General features: G+C 33.4%; 1 protein-coding gene across 1 annotated transcript; it reads right to left on the bottom strand.

The window, feature by feature from the left end:
- Positions 1-12,062: 12,062 nt before the first annotated feature.
- Positions 12,063-22,674, bottom strand: LOC132725839 (homeobox protein slou-like). The gene is made up of 2 exons (XM_060711023.1): positions 22,017-22,674; positions 12,063-13,742 (listed from the first exon to the last, which is right to left on the bottom strand). The coding sequence occupies exons 1-2, from the start codon at positions 22,480-22,482 to the stop codon at positions 13,207-13,209; spliced, it is 1,002 nt and encodes a 333-aa protein (XP_060567006.1). The 5' UTR covers positions 22,483-22,674; the 3' UTR covers positions 12,063-13,206.
- Positions 22,675-23,873: the final 1,199 nt, after the last annotated feature.

Below are 23,873 nucleotides of genomic sequence, written 5' to 3'. Positions count from 1 at the left end.
ATGTACAATCAACACATCATCGAGTCAGAAAATGTTTTGCTTACAGACGTAATTTCTCCTGATTTTATGATATCACCTATAGTCTAATACTTCCGGTATTTTTTATATGTACATGTATATGCCATGTCTTTATTTTCAATAATTGACAATCTGGATAATTATCCTTAAACCACGCTTGCATGTTTAAAGCATAAACATTAAAATAAAAATTTCCGGAACCGACTCTGGATTCGAATGCTTTAAATTTTCGCTTATCATTTCCGTCTATCAATACGTTACTCAAACATAGGCCGATGTTGTTCGATGGATATCACAGGTTTATTTGATACAATTATGGCCGCTTAGTAATGATTACAGATATTTAGCATTAAATTTTTTACTATCATTCCGCGTTTTGCAGTTCTGTCGTTATTTCACGAGCCGTTTGTTTTATTGCTTTTCATAGATCTGATTTCTTACGCCAGTGCATCGGTCGTTTTAACAAACAGCAATTTGTTCCATTCAGTGGTAATTAGCGAGATGAAGATTACGAGTTTATGTTGCACAAGGCGAAGCATTCAAAGAAACTCCGAAGCGCAAATGACTGTACAGTGTTCAAGAATGCATTTTAGTTCTTTGAAGGTTTCTTTAGGGAATGATCGGCACGAATAACACTTGAATCAACACACCGTAAATTCAAATGACCAATCGCGTAATGATACAAAAATGTTAAATATCTTTCATCTCTATTTCCGGCTAAGTATACCCATGATGGGACTAATTTGTTTTGCAATTTCTAATCTAATGCTAAATGAAGACTTCTCTCTTTGAACACATCCCCGTAGCACCCACTACCCTGCTGTGAGGCAGGGATCTCTGGCCATTATCGAGAAATACCGGCCTAAATTAGATTCCCAGGATAATTCCATCTACTCTCAAAACTTAGGTCCCTCTATAGATAACTAACGTTAATGCGTATTTCATTTAATATGGTTATTTTTTTCAAATTATAACCCCGACATAAATGGTTGCTAAGCACCGTTTAATTGTATCTTGATAGCAGAAAGTTTCAAATTTCAGGCCCTCATATTTTCAAGGTTTTGATATTAAAAGTTACACTGTTGAAATAATAACAATATTTTACTGGTTATAATGACAGCGTATAAGCAGTGGTAATAATCAGAGCCGTTAAGGAATGCCTATACTGCGGTGGTGGTGTTGTTGGTAGTTTTTCACTCCGGATCACGACAGTAAGCCACATTGAATTCAACAGAGCACTGTTCAACCACCGCATCGTTCCTGGGCAGGCTGTCAAGCATGTTACCAGTACTAGTTGCCACCACTTTGGCAAGGAACTGAAACTTCTGTACATGCTAGAGCACAGGTACAGTGCGAATGACCGTAATAAGGATTTCATGATCAATCACAACGAAAGTGACCTGCGCCGTCCGGGAATCGAGCCCGGGGTCGCCCGATTCACAGTCCAACACTCTAAATATTGAGCAAAAGGGACGGCTTGCTTATACTGCAAAACAACCGTTTATATTTATACCAAATACTGTTTTTAGTCGAACAACTGCCCAATGAAAATCGACTATATAGACTGGCTATACTATAATTTATCACTCATCTTTAAAGGAACTCCACTGAGGTACGAAAGCCTAATAGAATAACATTTGAAATTCTTACTTAAATCAACTTTGGCACTTTAAACAGTACATGCAAAAGATAAGTAAGAAATATACTCCAAAATATACCCTTGAAAATCGTATTTTTTGTGGCTTTCTTAATCCAATTCGAGTGAAAAATGCAACGCTTCTCAATTTTTGGGTCATTTTTCACAATTCAAATAATTACATGTATTCTGAAAAAGTGATTCAGCAAAAGATCTGAATTATTGGTCTAGACCTATATCAAACCGAAAAATAATGTCCTGCCCCGTCATGTAAAAAAACTCAGTGGAGTCCCTTTAACATTTGTAACTTTCTTCTTACATTTTCTGATATAAAAATACAGTACATTTTGTGCGAACTTAATATTAAGGAACTTTTTACAAGTCTAAGACGTCCATGAAGTGTTTTTTTCTTCTAAAAATATACATAAAATGTATTTCAATATGTGTAAAAAAATAATAATATTTTAATATGACAATTTTGCACGTGCTAAAAGGAAATAACTATTCAACTGAATAATCCACATGACTGGCCAGTCAAATATTTCGAGCATCAAACTTTGACCTCACTGGTTGATTCCAGCTTCGGATTCAAGAGTGTGTCTATAAGGTCATAGCTTCCTGGACAATCGAACTAAAATAAGTCGCGTCACGACAAAACCAACACAGTGGGTTTGCGACCAGCATGGATCTAGACCAGCATGCGCTTCCGCGCAGTCTGATCAGGATCCATGCTGTTCGCTATCAGTTTCTCTACTTGTAATAGAGTTAGTAAATCCTGATCAGACTGCGCGGATACGCAGGCTGGTCTGGATCCATGCTGGTCGCAAACCCACTATGCTGGTTTTGTCGTGACGCGGGTCAAATAAAATCATAAGATGCAATGATCGTGTGTTTTTCTGACAGAAGGCGTAGTTGTTCAGTTGTCTTACAATTTCTGATAAGATTGGTTACTCCAACAACTTTTCTGTTGAGACGACTTTGAACCTAGGCATAAGAACCAGTGGTTGCTTTTGACAGTGTAATTCTCTGTGCCCGTTGCACTATTCTCAACAAAAATATAACAAACACTTACGATGTTGAACTAGTTATTTTAAATGTTTGCAACATGCCTTTAGTGAAAGGGTGCAGTTAACCAGATAAAATAGAGTTTTTACTTTTAGATAAACGCTGAAAACTGTCTCTTTATGGCGCAGTAAATTTAGAGTAAACTCACAGACTCCTCAAAGAAAACACACGTGTATATATTAAATACAACAAGATGCTTCTTATACCAAACCTCCCATAAAGAATATCAATTTAACCGAACTGGACCCTTGATGACTTAATGGCTTTTCCACACATGCACTTGGTGAGGGATCGTTTCACCAGTTTTCGGATAGTTAGCAATGTTCGGATGTTGTAAGCGTAGTAATTAGATACGGATGCCAGTTTAAGATAAATGTTGTGATTGGAAGTGTGATAGATTGGTCAATATTTTAGAACAAGTCTCCGTGAAACAACATGACACCATGTCACCGTATATTACAGTCTACTTGATTACTGGAATTTTCAAAGGGCATTGCAATGATAAAGTGTTATACGCGAGTAAATGGCAAATTTTTTAGTTAGTACATAGAATAATCCTTACAGTATATCTGTCCATTTACCCTTAGCTGCTAAATTTGAGTAATTGTTCCGCCTTGTCTTGAATTTTGAACAGTCCATTATTGCTGTAAATGGTTTCATTGTTAAAAATCTAAAATTAGCAGCAGAGTTCCTCTTACGTCCAAAAGCTAATACACACACAATTTTAAAACCTAGGAATTTCAGTATCAAAATAAAAACATTGATACGATAACCTGGCCTACAAGTTGGCCTGACTCTATATAGGTCGCAAAGGGTTATCACTTCCGGTTCGTTCTAGGAGGTAAAGCGTTTTTCTCCTGAAAAAAAAAACAACACACCGATGCCGAAGTACAATATTAATATATTAATACGTTTAGATAATCTATCAGGCACGCACATTGTGTCAGACGACCATGGAATAAGTCTTGGAATCATTGTGATACTATGAAAAGAAAAGAAAACATGTGTATTCGCCATTAACATGTTCTTTATGAATAAAGCTTAGTTGATTAATTTGTGTGTCTAAAGATTATCATTTAAAGTAGCAGCGAAAAAGAGCCACCTCTCCGCGCCGCTTATCGGCCCAGTATCAAACTCCGTCCAAAAGTATTGATGTTTCATCATCGAGGGACGCCGCGTTCCATCAGGGCACTAAAATCCGTCACAGGTCGTTGCTTATCGGAACTAATTTGTTCCAATGAGCGAAAATGAGATGAAATTGACCGGATCAAGATAGTTGTTTGTCCGGAATCAAACTGACTTGACCACAACACCTGTCAGTGCAATCTGGATACATTAAAATGATGTTTGTTTTTTTTATAAAATAGTATTCTTCCATCTTGAATCTTGCACTAAGCCTGTGCAACTTAATGTGAACACGGATTACTTGTTTAAAGTGTTCTTAACTGAACTTGAATGTTCATGACATGAAATTCCTAAATCTTAGACATTCAACAATGTTTATAGCTCAAAGATATAGGATTATTTTCCACCATAAATAATAAAAGCATTTTATTTTACTCAATTTTTCCCATCTTTGCTAATTCATGTTAATCAGCATATGTAGAATAAGACGTTGTATTAATTATAACAATGAATATTGCAGTTTTTTTATCATAAAAAGAAAAAAGAGGGAATCTCCAAAGATTGTCCAAAACGGCAAAACTTTTGATGTCGCAAGCTCATTTTGGTTACGCCTTTTCATGAAAGCTACTCGAAAGTGCAAGCAATCCACCTCCCCTGCCTCCCTAGAACTAGCTTAATTATCATAAAATTTTGAATTTATCAGTCGCCTATAAAGTGTTTATCACACTGATTTGTTAAGTCTTTGATATTAAGCGTTTGATAAATTTGACGACTTTAGTTATTTTGTTTATAAAAGAAACTAAATAATATAAAAAATATGTTTAGCTATGAACTTCCGAGCTAAGTTTAACATAATATCGGTTCAATAAAAACAGCTGACTTTGAACTGGTAAATGTAGAACACACATCGATGTGCAAAAAGGAACGTGTTTTAGATGTATCTGGTGTATTTTCTTCCTTCAGTTTGAAAGAATGATATGATACTCACGTTTTGAAAAGAAAAAAAAATGTTGAAATAAACTCAAAAGGTTACTAATTATAAAGCATGTCATTGGAGTACTTGCCATTTCGCGTCAGTGCCCGGCTTTTCAGTACAGCGAGTGATGCGTGACGTGCGAAAGACGCCGCCAGTAGAGGGCGCTGAGTGACGACGTTGTTGTCGTCTGCTAGTGTACCGGGAAGATGTTGAAAGGTATTGTGAAAACATTGTAACGTAAGAATGGTTCATTCCCCGCTATACTGATGTTATGAAACTTAGGACTACCTAACGGTTTGAAAGTGAGGGTGTCAAAATTAATTTCTCACGACGTTTTTCTGGGAAATAAGAATATTTTGAATTTTTCTATTCCCCTGACATAGATTAACATGTCAGTGTGCTTCGTCTCGTAGTAACTTTGCTTGGTAAAAGTCCGCATGCTGTTTTCCAGTTTCTTGAATAAACAAGGTCGTGACCCTGGTACGGATTCGAACCTACAATGTACGATTGCTGCCACCAACTGATTATTTAAATGGGATTAGCTTTGGTTTTGTTTCTCCTACATAAAATTGTCATGTTATAAATGTAAATATACATCACTGTGTAACTTAATTCTTGTTGATTATTATTTTCATTTTTTTTCTGACCAGGGTCTTTCAAACATTCTATTTGAAAGACCCTGTTCTGACATATATTGAAAAATGAGCGCAAGAGAATGCGCGCAAGGTGTCTGCCGTGCTTTACGAGGAGGAAAAACACACACACATTTGAGCCGTGTCATGACAAAACCAACTTAGTGGGTTTGCGACCAGCATGGATCCAGACCAGCCTGCGCATCCGCGCAGTCTGTTTAGGATCCATGCTGTTCGCTATCATTTTCTCTACTTGTTATAGGGTTTGTAAGCGAACAGCATGGATCCTGATCAGACTGCGCGGAGGCGCAGGCTGGTCTGGATTCATGCTGGTCGCAAACCTATTATGTTGGTTTTGTCATGGCGCGGCTCATTTAAACTTTGGTTTCATTTACAAAATAAAAACAAGATACTGAATTTACAAAAACGCGTGTGCTTTAATGTTCCGAAATGCACAAAAATGGTGAAGTAGGTGATTTGTCGCTTAACATATTATAAAAATTACTAAAATCTCCATTATTTTGAGCCATAAACGTTTTAATGGATTCTAGGTGTTTAGTGGTGCAACCTGGAATACATTTATGGTGCAGAAAGGAATTCGATTATAAGTAATAAATATCTAACTTATGCACGAATGTTTGTGCAGTTACCATAACTAACTTTTGTAAATTTAATTGTGTGAAATTGTGTGAATAATACGTTAGGCCCTTTAAACAGATATACTCTTCACAACTTTGTTAATAGCCCAGAAAATTGATGCTGACTTTATGAGCATTATTGCGTTTCTGCTTAAAGATTTTCTTTGTTACGTAATAGTCAAAATGTAGACCAATAAATGTTTCACTAAAAGCATCGCATTGACCGATTTTCTGGCACGCCCGTACAAAAGAATAAATATATTATATTTATGAACGTGTATTACAGCTCCTAAAACGAAATGTAATGAAGATGTTGTTGCTATTGTTGCTGCTTTTATGCTGTTGTTGTTGTTGTTGGTGGTGGTGGTGGTGGTGGTGGTGGTAGTGCTGTTGTTGCTGCTACTGCTTTTGCTGCTGCTATTCGTGCTTTGGTTGCTGTTTTGTTGTTGTTATTGTAATTGTAGCTTTAATTGTTTATTTGCGACAGATATTTCTATTAATTCCATTGTTGTTAACCGTAGTGCTGTTGCTACTTTGTCAGGTATATTGTCGTCGCTGAATGTCCGTGCTGCTCCTGTTGTTGCTAATGGTGTTCTGTGGTGGTGTCAACGTTTAACTTTTGCTGATGCAGAGCTTTGTTGTTACTGTTTTGTGATGATGTTGTTGCCATTTTGTTTTGTTTCATATGTACTTGCTACTACTGTTATTGTTATTGTTGTTGTTGTTGTTGCTGCTGCTGTTGTTGTAAGAAGTAACATTTCAAACATGAATCTTTATTATTATCAGGAGCATCATTGCCAAAGCACTGGAAATAGGGGTACTTTGTTTCCTTATCTATTATCCTGATAGGCCTTCTGTTGGAGTTTTCCCTCCTAAAAACAGTTCGTGAGAAAATGCTACATACACGTTGTTACATCGTAATGTTGAGAGGACATTTCTTAAATCGAGCACTTGACTTTAATTATTTCATCAAAACTCCTTTCTGCGTTAATTTCCTCATATTTAACATTGCCGGCCTCACAAGTGCCTTAGTATTACCACCGATTGTAAATTGTCCGCCAATCCGTTCATAAACTTAATTCAAAATCTCGGACGATTAAACATTGATAAAGGGTTTCCGATTTTCTTTGAGAGAGTAATAAGGACAGGCCCTTTTTGGGAGCTGTTTCATTATAATCCGCTTTTATCGCCTAAATCCTTCTTATTGACTCGTTTTTCGAGTCAGTGCCCACTAAAATGAGTTAAATCACTGTAAAATGAGAATGAGGTAATTAGAAAACGATGTAGTGAAAGAGAGCCAGATACAGAGCTATGTTGGTAATCGATTAATTTCAAATATTTTCAAATGCTGTGAAGTGTTATAAATGGAATAACTTCATTTTAAATCCATTAGCACTATCAACTTGATGTATACAAATAAAATGGAGATATTGCATTAGGGCCAAAGTTAACGACTCGTTTGTGTAAAGCTCGATTCTTTACTACTGTATTTATGCTTAAAAATGAAAATGTATTCGTGAGGTGTTTTCCGTATTAAAAGATGTGAACTTTACGGTAATAACTCGTTCGTTTTATCTAATTCCTTAAATTACATTGAAGCTGCGGTAAAATAGTCATGAAATGTTACTTCTTTCCCGGAAGTGTCTTCATGTATTAAGTTCTATTTCCGGCGCCACTTTGTCCAATATTAGTCTATGCCAGCATACTTTTTTCAACAGCCTCATGTTAAATTCAATACTTTGGTAATGAAGATTTGCTAAATCTGTCGAATACGAGCTCAAAATAACACGTTTTTCTCGTGCAATAACGTTGTTAACGGGAATGTGTGAGATTCGAACTCTTAATGAGTTTTACGACATGGTTTCGTCATTTTATTGACATCCCGTTTCTCTAACTTCAAATGTCCGTCACGGTTGCGTCTAATTCCGTTTCCTCTGTAATTAGAGTAATTAAACAAAGTGGTAGAGTTAATTACTTAATTGTACTGACAAATAAAAATCATTTGGTGCTTATTTTCATCAATAATTCAGAAAATACGTTACCGTAAATTGGTCGCATAAATATTCGATTAAAACGTGACACTTTCCAACGATTGGCTTTAACACCGTGAATTCGTACACTATGGTTGTAATTAGCACCGATTGTTTATTTTTACGACATAATGCGAACATAACATCACTTAGAGATGTCGTTTGGTCGAGAAAGAAATGATGCACGACACCTTTTTGTAGGTCACCTGCATTTTTACAGCTAGATATTTGACTAATCATAATTCAGATCGTCTGCAAAATGTGTATGCTACTAATTAGGAAGTAATTAAATTTGTCACGCTTGTTTGTATGCTTTTAATTCCTATCGATATTTTATTGTAGTTTTGACTTAACAGAGACAATGTGAAGGTCACGACAGCTCATTGTCAAAGTTAATTGCAGTTTGATGTTGTAGTGTTTTGCTGTATTGTTGTTGTTGTTGTTGTTGTTGTTGCTGCTGCTGCTTGTCGTTTTGTTGATGTTGTTTTGTTTGTTAGTTGTGTTGTTGTTTGTTGTTGTTGTTTTAATTATTTGGTCTTGCTTCTGTGCTGTTGTTGTATGTTGCTGCTGTTGTTGTTGTTGTTGCTGCTGATGCTGAACATATGCTTAGCGTTAGATTGTACAGTTAAGTTTCTTTATTGAATATACTGATATGGGCCTGATATGTATTTATATTGTTGAAATTTTCAATCAAATGAAATGAAATAAAACTTTCTGATCTTTTCTAGTCCATTTAGTCATCTATGTTCATAAAAACATTAACAATTCATTCTAATATATGAGCATGCTATATGTATAATTCATGATGTTCAGTTCAAGGTTATATCGTCCTATGGCACATGTGCCCGAGAGCTGGCTAAAACTGAGCTATGTAGAGAAGTTGGTAGCTACTTGCGGAAAGCCTATTCAGTGAGCCAGCAGGCGGTAAGTATCAGTTTGCTGGTACATGACAGGCGATACAACAACCCAATATCCATATAGAGAAAGAATGATATAGATGAAGAGTATTAGGCTCCTACACAACAGGTCATTGGTTCGAATACCATTTATGGTGAAACTCTCTTATGACATTCACAATCAACATTGGTAATATTCCTGGTCACAACACCAAGGGAATATTGTTATTCATTTGAGCCGCGTCATGACAAAACCAACATAATGGGTTTGAATCCGCGCAGTCTGATCAGGATCCATGCTGTTCGCTATCAGTTTCTCTACTTGTAATAGGGTTTGTAAGCGAACAGCATGGATCCTGATCAGACTGTGCGGATGCGCAGGCTGGTCTGGATCCATGCTGGTCGCAAACCCATTATGTTGGTTTTGTCATGACGCGGCTCAAGTGAATTACAATATTCCCTTGGTGAAAGTATCAACGGACAGACATAAAGTGAAACCATGACTAGTATATGAATATCTCTGCATTTATCTTAAATTGCACGCGCGGTATGATATATTAGCATTACTAAACGTGTACATACATGTGCATATTTGCATAATAAATTGCGTGACATGTTGCACACATGTACATATTTGCATAATAAGTTGGTCTACAGGTTTGTGTATTAATTTCACTAATGTCAATTAAATTAAAGTAAATTGTTTTACATGAAATTAAAGGGATTTTAATATTCTGTGTTTGCCAACTTTTAACTTTTAAGTGAATATCAAACCACGCTAGATTTCCCACAGTGTCACTTAAGATAATTAACAAATTAGTATAAATACCATTTATTTCGCATCCTGCCAAGAAATCTTCATTAAATATTTATATTTAAATGGACGTGTTCCAGGTAAAAAAAACAAATCTGTCAGAATTTCTAAGAGAGATCGATTCTTTTACTCGTCACAGATAATTAGATGAAATAAATTTAACAGAACAAACATGTTATTTCAGATCATTGCATCGCCATGTTAATAATAATAATATACACACTATTTTATTTTACAAATAATTTTTACATCATTGACCAGACGTATGCCATTTGTTTATGTGAGCCATAATATATCCGGAACCAGAACTCAGTGACCTTTAGCCTGCTTGTCTCAATATATTTCAACCACGTGACTAGTGCCGACCAATGCCAGTCAGCACGTCCGTACTGTGTGATCATGGTCTGCACTGTCAATCAGTAGTCAATCAGTAAATATTTGAACCGCGTCACGACAAAACCAACATAATGGGTTTACGACCAGCATGGATCCAGACCAGCCTGCGCATCCGCGAAGTCTGATCAGGATCCATGCTGTTCGCAGTCAGTTTCTCTGCTTGTAATAGGGTTGGTAAGCGAACAGCATGGATCCTGATCAGACTGCGCGGATGTGCAGGCTGGTCTCAGGATCAGACTGCGCGGATGCGCAAGCTGGTCTGGATCCATGTTGGTCGCAAACCCATTATGTTGGGTTTGTCATGACGCGGCTCATTTTTGATGGATGGTTTTGTCCAGATTGAAAGAAGGAGGACAAGTCTATTTAAGATATTTGGTGTGGTAATGGATAATATTGACACCTTGACTAAGGGTGATCTGTGCGTGGATTGGTCACTACCCCTAACCCCCATCCAATCATTCACAAATAACTGCAGTGTTGTTTTTAATTTTCATGTTACATGCGAGAGAATATTACATGTATATATACATATACATGTATATATTATGTATATATTATGTATATATATAATGGGACAATATTTCTTTCATTAAAAATACATATATATATATATTTATATTTGGTAAATATATATCTTTTTTCTTTTACTTTTTTTTTAATGAAAGAAATGTTATCACCATCATATTTATAATAATTAAACCCATTGTTACATAAAAAACACTGATTGTCCGGGAAATGTTGGGGTTATAGAGTTGGGCTGGGGGTAGTGACCATTCAGCGCATCGAACACCTGTGAGCTTGACCACCATGGTCTCTAAATACCAATATTTCTGCCCAAGTCCAATGCTTCGCCAATTCCGCATTTCAATGTCAGTAGCCTGGTTAGAAAATCATGATAGAACCTAAAGCAAGAGACCTAAAGAATATCTTGTTGTCGTCGTATGTTAAACACTATTATTTTATTTTAGAAAATTTCCATGGAACACATAAGTCTATGACTGCCGCCATATTTTCTTCACTAACATCAGTACCGTACAGATCACAATTTATATGCAAATATAATTTTAGTAACTAAAAACGAATTATTTTTGCGCCAAGAGCTTTTGATTTTCTTTTTATAAAAATACTAAAACAGTAGATATCGGCCTATAGAAAATGGTATACATTGTACTTTAAATGTATTGTCAAAGCTTTTAAGTTTTCGTGCACTCTTGTTTCAAGTCAAAATTCTGTAACATTTCAGTGATCATGCAACGCTAAATGAAGGAGATACAGATTAAGTTAATCGTACTTTTTTGTATTTTTTTTATTTTTATTAATTTTTTTTATTTTTTTTTTTTTTTTTTTTTTTTGGTCTTCTGTACTTCTTCTTACCCCGACGGTTCTGTTCTGTTTGGTTCTTTTCCCTGTGTACATGAAGAGTTATCTCATATCAATATTTGCTTAACGGTTTTTACGAACAATCAATTCAATTCCTTACCAGTTTTATAATGCAGGAAACTGGCTCTTACCATCTCCTTTTAACATGAAATTAGATTAAATTTAATCTACTTAAGGAAATGGCCAAAAGTAATTAGAAATCTTGTTTTTTCAATTAACGGAACAACTTCTATTCGATTTGTTTCCTCGTACAGTTAAGGTACATAAATATTAGTATTCGGATGCTATTGATATCTAAATTCTCAGTTAAATGTGAAATAACCTACTTGATCACCGTGAAATCTGTATGATAAACAGAAAATAAACATCACTTCAAATCTATATAAATATTTTAGGGATTTTCGGTAAAATTAGCTGTAGGGGTGAATAAATACGCAAATCAAAGAGAAGATTAGACGGTTTTAGACAAATATATTTTACAGCTGGTAAATTTTGTAAACAGTTACAATAACAAATATACAAATACTCTCAATAACAAATCATTTTGGTACTCGTTTTCTAAATTAAGCCGTTTAATAAAAAACGAAATCCAATTGCCTTAATGTCGTTTACCGGAAGTTGAGCATGCGCAGTGATCGACATTTAAAACAGATCATTAGATTTTGTACAAGATGGTGCAAGGTCAGTCTTGAAGAGCGTCGCTTAATCAATTTTTTTATCCACTATTAAATATTGATTTGTTTATGGTTTTATTTATTGAAAGAAATAAAAACATCTGTCTAATAATGATTGAAGCCCTTGCTTTGAATTAAACAAATAAAAAATCAATTTTTAAAATAATAATGGTTACCCTACGTAATAAAAACGCAAACTTACAAAAAAAGTCTTTTGCAACCAAATTATCTGAAATTAATCAACTCTTGTGAAAATACATGAATTATAAAAGCCTATTTTTCATTACTAGATTGCGATTCATTAGAACATTTTCAACAGAAGTCTTTAAATATTAATTATCGACCTTAAAGGCCAATAGAACGGTATTTTGATATCAATTAAGGAAATAAATTTAAACAGTTTAATGGTTTAATGATTATCATATGACATGTTCTTTTCCATTTTACCGGCGAAGAAAATCGAACGAGACGCCATCAGTCAGTTAAATTTTGAATTCAAAACAGATGGTATTAATATAATACATCTCCTGTGTGATAAAATAGTATAAATAATCATAGTGTATTATGTAATAAAACAAAATGTAGTTATTTCAAGGAAGAAATTAATACAGCACGTGCGTCAGGCTATAAGTGAAAACAATGTAACCACATAGTCCACAATCTTGATATATACACGTGCAAAATGGAAGACACTATTGAATAAGTTAAATTATCTATTCAAAATTACTAAGATATCTTAACTTCAGAAAGCAAAAATAATACACAGGAAAAAACACAAATATGGCATTGATAAATGTCTGTTAGTTTTCTTTTGCAATTGGCATATCTTACACGTTTCTTTACATGAAAATAATTAATATCACTTATCCGAATATAGTGTTATATCCGAAATTTCACATTTTATGGATGAATTGATAGTGCTGTTGTTATCTCGACTGGGATAGATATGAATAATATAGTGGGTGTTTCTGGTCAAGGTATGCTGGATGTGCTTTTAATAATCCAAGAGCCCCACTTAGATGTGGTGCCGACAAATATGGATGCAAAGCCTGTCCGTAAAATAAACCAGAATAAGGGGAGGTCAGTGATGCCAAACTTCCGGTTGATGGCGGAAGTGTTGGACTGTTAACATCCATTCCAGGATTCTGCTTCTTCCATTTTGTTCTTCTGTTTTGGAACCAAATTTTAACTTGAGTTTCTGTTAGATTTAATGCTAACGCAAGGTTCAATCTCTCACATACAGAGAGATATCGTGTTGTTTTAAATTTGTTTTCTAACGCTACCAACTGTTCGTACGTGAACGCTGTCCGTGCCCGGCGAGGTTTGCCATGTTTTGAGGAGTCAGATAACTTTCCTTTCATTTCGTTGCCGTCTGCTGTGTCCATGTCACTTACTTCACTACAAGCGCCATCTATATCATCTCCGTGATGATCATGGTCACAACTTGAGTCAAGGTCACATTCTGAAAATACATGATACAGTCCATAGATTCTACGATTGACAGTGACATACTTTAATAATTTATTCTTATCTTTTTGCAATTATTGGACGTCCGTGGCCGAGCGGTTAAGTTCGTTGACTTAAAACCACTTGCCTCTCGCCGCTTTAGATTCTCTAGGCACTTTGAATTATTTCATGTGAGAAAGCTATCCAGCTAGCTCGCGAAACGTCGGTTGTTCTGTTCAGGTGCAAGCTCGCCTTAAAAGTGCAAGGAAGGGTCACTTGAGATCTTCCCCGCCAGTAATACTGGAAAGTCGCCATAGTACGACCATTTCAGTTTTGGTGCGTGACTTAAACTCAGAAATAAAACGATAAATCGTATTGCATTTTGTAGCACATGTGTGCCTTCCCAGGTTTTTGTTTACCATGATAAGATTCATTGAGTTGTTGTGTATACAAAGACATTAATACATCCGGTGGTTGAATTTATGCTATTACCGTGCAAATTTTCAAGTATAATCATAAATTGAAAGGTTGCCCTCTTCCACCTAATTTGATATGTTGGCAGAGAATACCGTATATCAAACGTATTCTATCATGTCTGGCTTACACTTAGCATGTAGGTAATTGTAATCTAATCTTTGGAGAAAGACATAGGCCCATTTGGGTTCCAAGGTAACAGAGTGGCCGCTTGACTCAATTAGTCAACAACTTGGACTAATTACTTATGAAAAATTGATGGACTTCTTTCGGGAGTTCAGACGTAACTCTACGCGACAAGTTATATGAGATGATCGTCACCCGAACTATGTCTGTAATTGAATTGAATAATTTAGTAAAAGAAAGCAGTCCTTTCCATCGCACACTTATACAATTACAAGAAATATTGATGTCCATTAGTCGTCGCGGAGTGATACACTATCACACCGCCATGACAGACTCAACTGTCACATATTCCTACGCGTTCTAAACATACAGGCTGAGCGATCGTACACGCTATTCGACGACAGACATATTACGTTTCGTAATTAGGGCTTAAAATTGTTCCCTAATTTAATTTTGTTCCTTTTTGGTCGAATTTTAATTGCAGTCGGGTCATAAATTAACACCCGGGTCTCTTTAATTGTATTTAACAAGAGATTACGGCGTCTGGCAAGGACTGCGTTGACAAGCGATGGTGTTGAGACTGGTTCACGACAAATGTTTTCATACATTTTCTTTACCAGAGCCGTGATATTAGCTTCTTTTACTTCTTTCAAATGTGTTTCAAATGCTTTACGTAATTGGCTAAGCAACTTAAAATGGATGCCGTATCTTAATTTGTCAACTATAATTATCCGAAATTACTGCAAAAAGACGCTATAAAGTCCAATTGATGCGGTTTTAGTAATGGGTAAACAGAAATTTAGAAAATTAAAATTTACACTTTGTGAAGAATTAGTCTGGGACTAGATGTCTCAATGCACTTAAAAATGTCCTTTTTTACTTAATATTGACTTAAATTGGGCCAGATTTTAACATCTTTCCAAAAATACGAGAATAGAATATAATTATGTATACACGAAGATAAAATTTAATCTGCTTAAACAATACTTACAAGTGATGCTTAAGTAAAATTTATACTTGTCTAGAAATTCTTCTTTTAATGGTTCTTGTCAGAGAAAGAATTTAAAGATAGAAATATAGAAGAAAAAAATGTATAAAAAAACAATTTCAGAAATAACAGCAAACGTCATAATTTCAATTATTTCGGTAGCGCTTTCAATTGAGTATATCATCAGCCAAGTTTGGAATATTTCTGCATTTATTTTATCTACTGAAATAAAAATTACAGCTTCATGTGTTGTAGAAATTTTGTATTGTTTATGTGTAAATGTATAGGTAACAAGTATATCGCGATTTTTCAAGATATGTTGCATTACAACACAACAGATCTTATGAAATTAACGTTGCATTTGTCTTATGGTCTTACAATTCATTTGTCTTTGTATATTGACAAAGCATGTGTCTTATGAAATTAAAAATGCATTTCTCCTTCGATATTAAAATACATTTGTCTTATGAAATTAAAAATGCATTTATTTTTTATATTAATAAGCATTTGTCTTATTTTATAAATGCTTTTGTAATATGCTATTTACAATGCATTTGTCTTGTGGAATAAACAATGTATCTGTCTATTAAATATATTGAATATACATTTGTCTTATGAAATTAAACAAAAAACATTTGTCTTATTACATGAAAAATACATTTGTCTTTTATATTAACAGTACATTTGCTTTAAAGTATAATCAATGCATTTGTCTTATGAATACATAAAATACGTTTTTCTTATGAAATCAAAATTGCATTTATATTAACAAGTTATTCGTCTTATGAAATTAGCAATACATTCGTCTAATGATATAAACAAAACATTTGTCCTCTGATATTAATACAACATGTGTCTTCTTATATTAAAAAAGCATTTGTCTTATGACATTATCAATACATTTGCCCCTATTAAGTTAACAATACATTTGCCATTATTATTATATTATCAATACATTTGTCCTATGATATCAACAATATATATTTGTCTTATGAAATTAACTATCAATTGTCTTTTATATTAACACTTTATTTGTCTAATGATACTAACAGTACATTTACCTTTTATTTGTCTTATGAAATTAACAATACCTCTGTCTTTTACATTAACAATACATTTGTCTTTCATATTAACAATGTATTTATTTTATGATATTAACAAAACAGTTGTCTTATGAAATTAACAATACATTTGTCTTATGAAGTTAACAATCAATTGTCTTTTATATCATCAATATATTTGTCTTATTACATTAACAAAACATTTGTTTTTTATATTAACAATGCATTTGTCTTATGAAATTAACAATACATTTGTCTTACTATATTACCAATCCAATTGTCTTTTATATTTCAAAAACGATTAGTTTTATAAAATTAACAATACATTTGTCTTATTATATTAACAAAACATTTGTTTTTTTTATATTAACAATGCATTTGTCTTATTATATTAACAATACAATTGTCTTTTATATTTCAAAAACGATTAGTTTTATAAAATTAACAATACATTTGTCTTATTGTATTAACAAAACATGTGTCTTATTTATATTAACAATGCATTTGTTTTTATATTAATAATGCACGTGTCTTATAATATTAACAATAAACGTGTCTTATAATATAAACAATGCACTTATCTTAGGATGGTGATGTTGCGTAAGTCTTAACCGTACAATTTGGACAATTCTTATTTAAATTGTGTTTTACAAATGATTATTTTTAATGTTATGTAAAGTATGAAACAACGTGGATCTACAAGCACTTTTATATAATTATAACAGTAGTAAAATAGATGTTACCTAGATCGTAAATTACTAAATTTACGGAAATTGTTTTATCTATGCAACAAAATGTGACCCTAGTCCGTCAATTTATTTCTCAAAATTTTGCATATTTACAACAATTTGCTGCAGCCAATACTGTTTTTAAATGCATATGAACTATTTTCGTCTGTAATCTATTTATGATTCAGCATAGCCCATACCTTATATATAAAAAATATTATGAAACACCTTGAAGAAGTCACTCCTGTAGAAATCTGACTTATTAAGTACTACACGTTTTAAAAAAAAGCAACATTATTTATTCGTGAAACACATACATTCTTTTATGAAAAAAAATACGTTTTACATAATTTTCAAAATAATGTCATTATTACATACAAATATTGCATGTTACGATGAAATCTATTTTTCAGGTGCAAACTAATGTTTCCTCAGCCAGTAATTACAAACAAACTATCAACTCATCTAAAAACTCTCAATTTTGTAATAAAATAATTAAGAATAATCTAGTAAACGTTTCTCGTGCGTTTTGACGCCATTTCCTTGCGTGCGAAATTTTCGTGATTTTATGATAGTACCATATTAAGACAAACTCGCTCATTAAAGAAATTATCCCCGAGGTGAGGACGCAACCAAATGCTTAAGTGTGCAGTATAATTTTCATTTGATATTTCAAGTTAACATGTCATAATTAAGATTTTCGGCTTTGTTAATTAGCCGCGTGTCAAAATTCGCCTGATGAAAATTGATAGGCACTAAAATGCAATGTTTTAGTTATAATTGTGGTAATTACATTGGTTTTTTTGTTGTTGTTGTTGTTTGTTGTTGTTGTAATCGACAGAGATGATAAAAAGAAATGTGGTGATTTATAAATATAACAAAATTTGGTTTTTTCCCACCCAGGGTCCAAGGGGAAAAAAGCATTTTTTTTGGACCTTATCTAGATCTCGGTTTTTGGTTTGGGCCGGAAAAACCAGCAAGAATGTATTTGCCCAATGAAAATCCTGATTTTTTTGAGACAAATTCAAAAAAAAAGTTTTAATAACTTTAAAGGGAACTGGGCAACTTTTGTTTTAATCGGGAAAAAACCAGCCCAAATTGACCCCAAGGGGATATTTTAGTTGGCTGGGGCTTTGTTTCCATCAACCCCTTTTCCCTTGCTGATGGCGAACTGCCCAGTTTTCGGGTTTTGGGGAAACATTAAAGGGGCCCTCTTTGTTCTTTAGCATAAAATTTTAAGCCTTCCGTAAGCTTCTATTTCTTCTAACATGATATAATTAAAGCTGGGGGATACGAACTGGCAACAAATTAGGGACAGTGATTCAAAACAATGCGCATCGGGCGTTTACAAGTTTTTTTGATTTTTTTTAGCGTAGTAATCATGTTTTGTAGATAGAATAAAAAGATAAAATCTTTTGGGGAAAAAGGGGAAAAGGGGGGGGAAAACAAATGTGTAATGGGGCAGGGAGAAAGGAAGGGAAAAAATGTTGTTTGTTATTCAGTGCTATCTATTTTTCGAAAACAACGTTTAAATAATGTTTAAAAAAGGAAATTTTAACCCCTGAAATTTGGTCGGTTTTTCCTTTGGGTTTATGTGTTTTCAATTTGAAAGGAAAGACTAAATTCTAAGACTTATCATCACTTATTCAAAATCCATCACAAAGTCAAAGTTATTGCGGCCTATAATAGCCAGTCAAAAAAGAATATTCATAAAGACATAAAGGCAAACTGAAAACTGTTGAACAGAATTTATGAATTTATATAAACTTTGTATATGGTAAGGGAAACAAATAAAAGAAAAGAAAAATTGGCAGTTCAAATTTTTAATAAATTTTATTCAACAGTTTCCATTCTAACATGAAAAGTACAACAACAACGCGTATTTCATATCTTTTTTAATTTACATATTTTTTTCTTTTTTTATGTTATATGAAACCTTAGCACACGTCATTAACTATTTAGTAAAGATGCTCTTGTCTTCCCTTCTTCATCAGAGATATGTTAACTTTATATAATTAAGCCGCGCTATGACAAAACCAACATAATGGGTTAACGATCAGCATGGCTCCAGACCAGCCTGCGCATCCGCGCAGTCTGATCTGGATCCATGCTGTTCGCTTACAAACCCTATTACAAGTAGAGAAATTGACAGCGAACAGCATGGATCCTGATCAGAGCGCGCGGATGCGCAGGCTGGTCTGGATCCATGCTGGTCGCAAACCCATTATGTTGGTTTTGTCATGGCGCGGCTCAAATGAAATAAAACTGACTGTGGTTGTTGAAATCTATCCTATATTGTTACAATGGCAAACTATTTGTTATTTTAATTGTTACAGAATTTACATTTACTAGGAATATGAAATATTAGAATGCTAAGTATTAAATTATTTATCAAGTAAGTCATGCCTCATAATGAGTAAAATAAGTCTTAAAAACACTCTAAATCTAAGGAAAATGCCTTTATATTTTTAGATGTGTTTTTATAAATATTTTGGATCCGAATGAGATTTGAAAGTATTATGCAGCTTTATAGAATTTACTAGTTTAATCTAAAAATTCAATCACGTCAATAAAGGAGTAGGAGAATTTTCTGCAGAATTTGAAAAGTGTAAGGTAATTTCTGTGGAGCGCTGATAAACACACCTAATGATACATTTTGATTTAAATTTTTCCGTAAAAACAATCTTATTTTCAGCACATTCAGTTTCATTTTTTTTATTATTAGTATTCATTATTAAAGTTTCAAAAACATTCCCCCGTTTTTTTTTTTTTCTTTACATTTAATTTTTTTTTATTTATTTATTCGTCCTTTTCTTTTTTCATTATTTTTTTCTTGTATTTTTTCTTCTTTATTCATTATTATTTTATTATTATTATTATTATTCAAAAATTTAATCATTTAATCATTCAAAAATTTAATTCAAAAATTTATTTATCCCTTCATTTATTCATTCATTTATCCAATATATTGATTGATTCGTTCTTTTTTCTAATTCTGTCTTTGTTTCTTTTTATTTGTTTGTTTGTTCGTTAAGCTGTTCTTTCTTTCTTTCTTTCATTCATTCACTCATCAATTTATTCAATCATTCATCTGTCTATTTCTAAGACTTCTTTGCATTTTATCCTTGCAAACCACTAACCAAAATTCTTGAAATCTGGCTCGTTTGCTTAAACGCTTCCTAGAGAAATCCAAGCGTTCCCGGGACATTTTTCGTTGTCATGTGGGTGAAGCTGACACGTTATGTCAACAGTTATCAAAACACGTGCTGTATATGAAACGATTATTTTATATCATCGGTAGGTACCCAAATCTTGATTAATTGAAGTTAATTAAAAACCCATCTGTCAAGTTTAAGAAGTCAGTTTTCATCTATTTTTAAACAGATTTGATACTTCCCCAGTACTATTTGTACAAGAAAATTAAAGAGCTTTAACTCTGTGATTTTGCATTAATTTAGTAGAATTTTATTTATTTAAATAATACAATACAATATTCTTTTATTTCTGTAACATTAATAATCTGGAAAAAAAATAGAAATTTAGATATTTTACTGAAACGAATTATAGTCTACACGTCTTTGTCAGATGTGAAAACATTTCATTCTTTTATTTGCTTTTTATTTGTTTATTCCTTTACCCATTTTTGTTGTTATTGTTGTTTTTTGTTTGTTGTTGTTTTTTGTTATTATTTTTACAATAATTGTTTATTAACTCCGGGCAAAAAGCATAAAAATGTGAGGTAAATTGCAAAGAAGAAAATATGTTTACATATGTAGATAAAATTATTAAATTAGTATTTAACAATTACTTTTCATAAATGGACAGATGAAGGTTTATTACTTATAACATACTATAATTCAAAATAAATGTTAAAAAAAATGATAAATTGTAATATAAAGAAGCTTGTTTTTTTCTATAAGGATTCATTGTACTTATTTTAATGACCATATACATGTTATTGAGTATTAGAAAGAGTATGAAAGAAACAATGGAATAATTATATAGGAATATACAAGAATAATATAATATAATAATATATAATATGTAATAATATACATGTATAAGAATTTGCCTGCATTGTATCGTTGTCATAACCTGATTAACATTTCCCCCCAGTAAAAAAACGTGCAATCTCTAAGTTCAACATTTTTAACACAATTTTTATATAAAAGTTCACATACAAATTAAATTAATTTGAGCCGCGTCACGACAAAACCAACATAGTGTCTTTGCGACCAGCATGGATCCAGACCAGCCTGCGCATCCGCGCAGTCTGATCAGGTGCCATGCTGTTCGCTTACCAACTCTTACCAACGAACAGCATGGATCCTGACAGACTGCGCGGATGCGCTGGCTGGTCTGGAACCATGCTGGTCGCAAACCCATTATGTTGGTTTGTCACGGCGCGGCTAATTTATCGTTAAATGACGCCCTGACAAATTTTGATATTAACAGAAGTATTTGGGTAATGACGATATTTTTTTCACAAGAACTCACCGCCTTTGTAGACATATCATAATTTGATTGGGGAGTCGTGTTACACAATTACATGTATCTGTCCTGTACGGTTCTTAAGATTGTTTCACGCTGTATTTAATTGAAATATAACTTCGATTAGATAACATCTGTTCCTCGTAAAATCAAAATATCGTGTCTATGAAAGGATATTGGCTTGTAGGTCTGACATTGTCAGAACAGAAAGCAATTAATCTTCTACATGAATTAGGAGAATTTTCTCTGCTTTTTAAATAAAACATTACCAAAGTGAAACGGACATTTTCAAATTAAGTTGTTTTTTATCGATCTGAAAAGTTGAAGAAAAAGAAATCGATGGAAAAAAAGGCCAGGCAAAACTGGTAATAGTTTTAGTAGGCCCTATTATGATTACAGTAAATTTTGGATATTGAACTAACCTAAATCTTCCCTCAACCTTTCGTCTTCAAGCTCGTCAGCATCATTGTCTTTTCTACTAAGCCATGGGTGGATAACACGTGCTTTGTGACTATTACTCCCGCCATTTTTCGTGGATCCTGTGAACTTTTTTGGATCTAAAATGTCTGAAACTGAAAACGATGTTGTATTTGCTAAAACCGGAGATCTGTTGTTTTGTTCTCGGTGGACAGCGTTGTCATTGGCAGCAATTTCTCTACGATTAGTGTCATCGTTAGGACCTTTTACACATTCTTCTGTTTTCTTTGATTCGAACAGTTTTGAGGACGTTTCGGAAGATTCGAGCAAATCTTCGGCCTCTGACTTCTCGCCGTTCAAATGCTTTTCGTCAAAATGTTGTTTGTACATGTTAATAATGCCCTTTCTATAATCACATTTAAGTCCATTTGAATCGGTTATAGATTTATCCAACTTAGTGTGTTCACCCATACTGTTTTATTGTTCATACAGCATCTGTTTACATTGTATTTGATGAAGTAATTGTTTATATGCTTTATGAAATTTTGCAAAATTTTATAAAACAAAAAAGTATCACGTAGCAATTGTTAAAGTAGCCTAAATTTGTTTTACATTACGCGTATCAAATACACTATTAATGGGCTGTACTTTAACCATCTGCGCATGCCCAGTGGGAGGAGTCTATCAAAAATCCAATTTCCCTCCCACTAAACAACGTCTATATTTCGGATGCTGTCGTTTATTGGCTACCGAAATAATTACTAACATGAGGTATGAAATTAGATATCATTAACTTTCTTTCAATGGATAATCGCTCGTGAATGCTAGAGAATTTCTGGCAAATTGGATATTTATACATGATTGATGAAGTATAGAAGAAAACGAAGAAAAATTGCCTCTGGAAGGTGTTATTAGTCGCGCACACGTTTTGTGGCGATTTTTATGAGCGAGCTAGACTATTAGGGGTGATAAGTGGACCCGATTGACAAACTTTGAGGGGAGTCTCTTTTCTGAACATTAATGGGTTCAGAAGAAATCAAAAATTGAAAAACTTTTCCCGATAAAATATATTAACAAAAACAAACATTTATGTCGTTAATCTATAATTAATTTGCTCTTTAAATTGTTCCTTCTAGTTACTTTAAGTATGATTTTATGTTTTTATTATTTCTTATTTGGTATTAATTTTGGTATTGATGTTCATTTTATTTTGTAATTTTAAGATTTGGTAAAAATAAAAAAAATGCAATTATGATTTAATCGCTTGATATAAAAAAAGGAAAAAAAGATAAAGCAAAAACAATATACGCGAGTTTCGCTTTATTTAATTTAGTTGTTTTAACACGACGTGCAAAAAAAATGAAGCGAAAAACGTTAAAAAAGTCTTTATTCATCTGTTTATCTATTTTTTTTTAAATATCACGAAAACTAACTTTGCTTTACTTTTCATTCTTTCCGTTTTTTTTTTTTGTTTTTTTTTTAGGGAAAATGCGAATTTAAGCACGGCTTGATCCTTGGACGGGAAAAATACAAATTTCTAATTCCGGTAGCAAGCTCGCCAGATGTGCTTTGAAGTGGCTCAAATCGTTTTGATTGGCAATATTTGCCACTTGTACAAACTTATTTGCGAAGTATATCTGTATTTAATTAGTCTCGCAGGGAAAATCATCTTCATAAACAGCGTTTCAATGGGACTTATAGCAGGATCGATTTCTCCCGAGATCTGGACAATCAAAGAAATGTAAATAAGTGATCATCACCAGCTAGTTGTCCTTAAACACGAATTAACGTTTCACGGGATACCGTCATGTTTGTTCTTCGACTGATACTAAAATATTACTGTTTATTTTCCATTTAGACCA

Source organism: Ruditapes philippinarum, unplaced genomic scaffold, assembly GCF_026571515.1.
Source record: "Ruditapes philippinarum isolate M1 unplaced genomic scaffold, ASM2657151v2 ctg380_1_1_1_1, whole genome shotgun sequence".
NCBI classification, from domain to species: Eukaryota; Metazoa; Mollusca; class Bivalvia; order Venerida; family Veneridae; genus Ruditapes; species Ruditapes philippinarum.
Note: the sequence above shows the minus strand (reverse complement) of the source record. Positions and strands in the feature narration are given on the sequence as shown.

Excerpts from the sequence above, each read along its gene's own strand:
- LOC132725839 (XM_060711023.1), bottom strand. The coding sequence starts at position 22,482 with ATGGGTGAACACACTAAGTTGGATAAATCTATAACCGATTCAAATGGA. Across the intron at positions 13,743-22,016 it reads AAGGTTGAGGGAAGATTTAG|AATGTGACCTTGACTCAAGT; the intron begins GTTAGTTCAATA and ends ATGTATTTTCAG.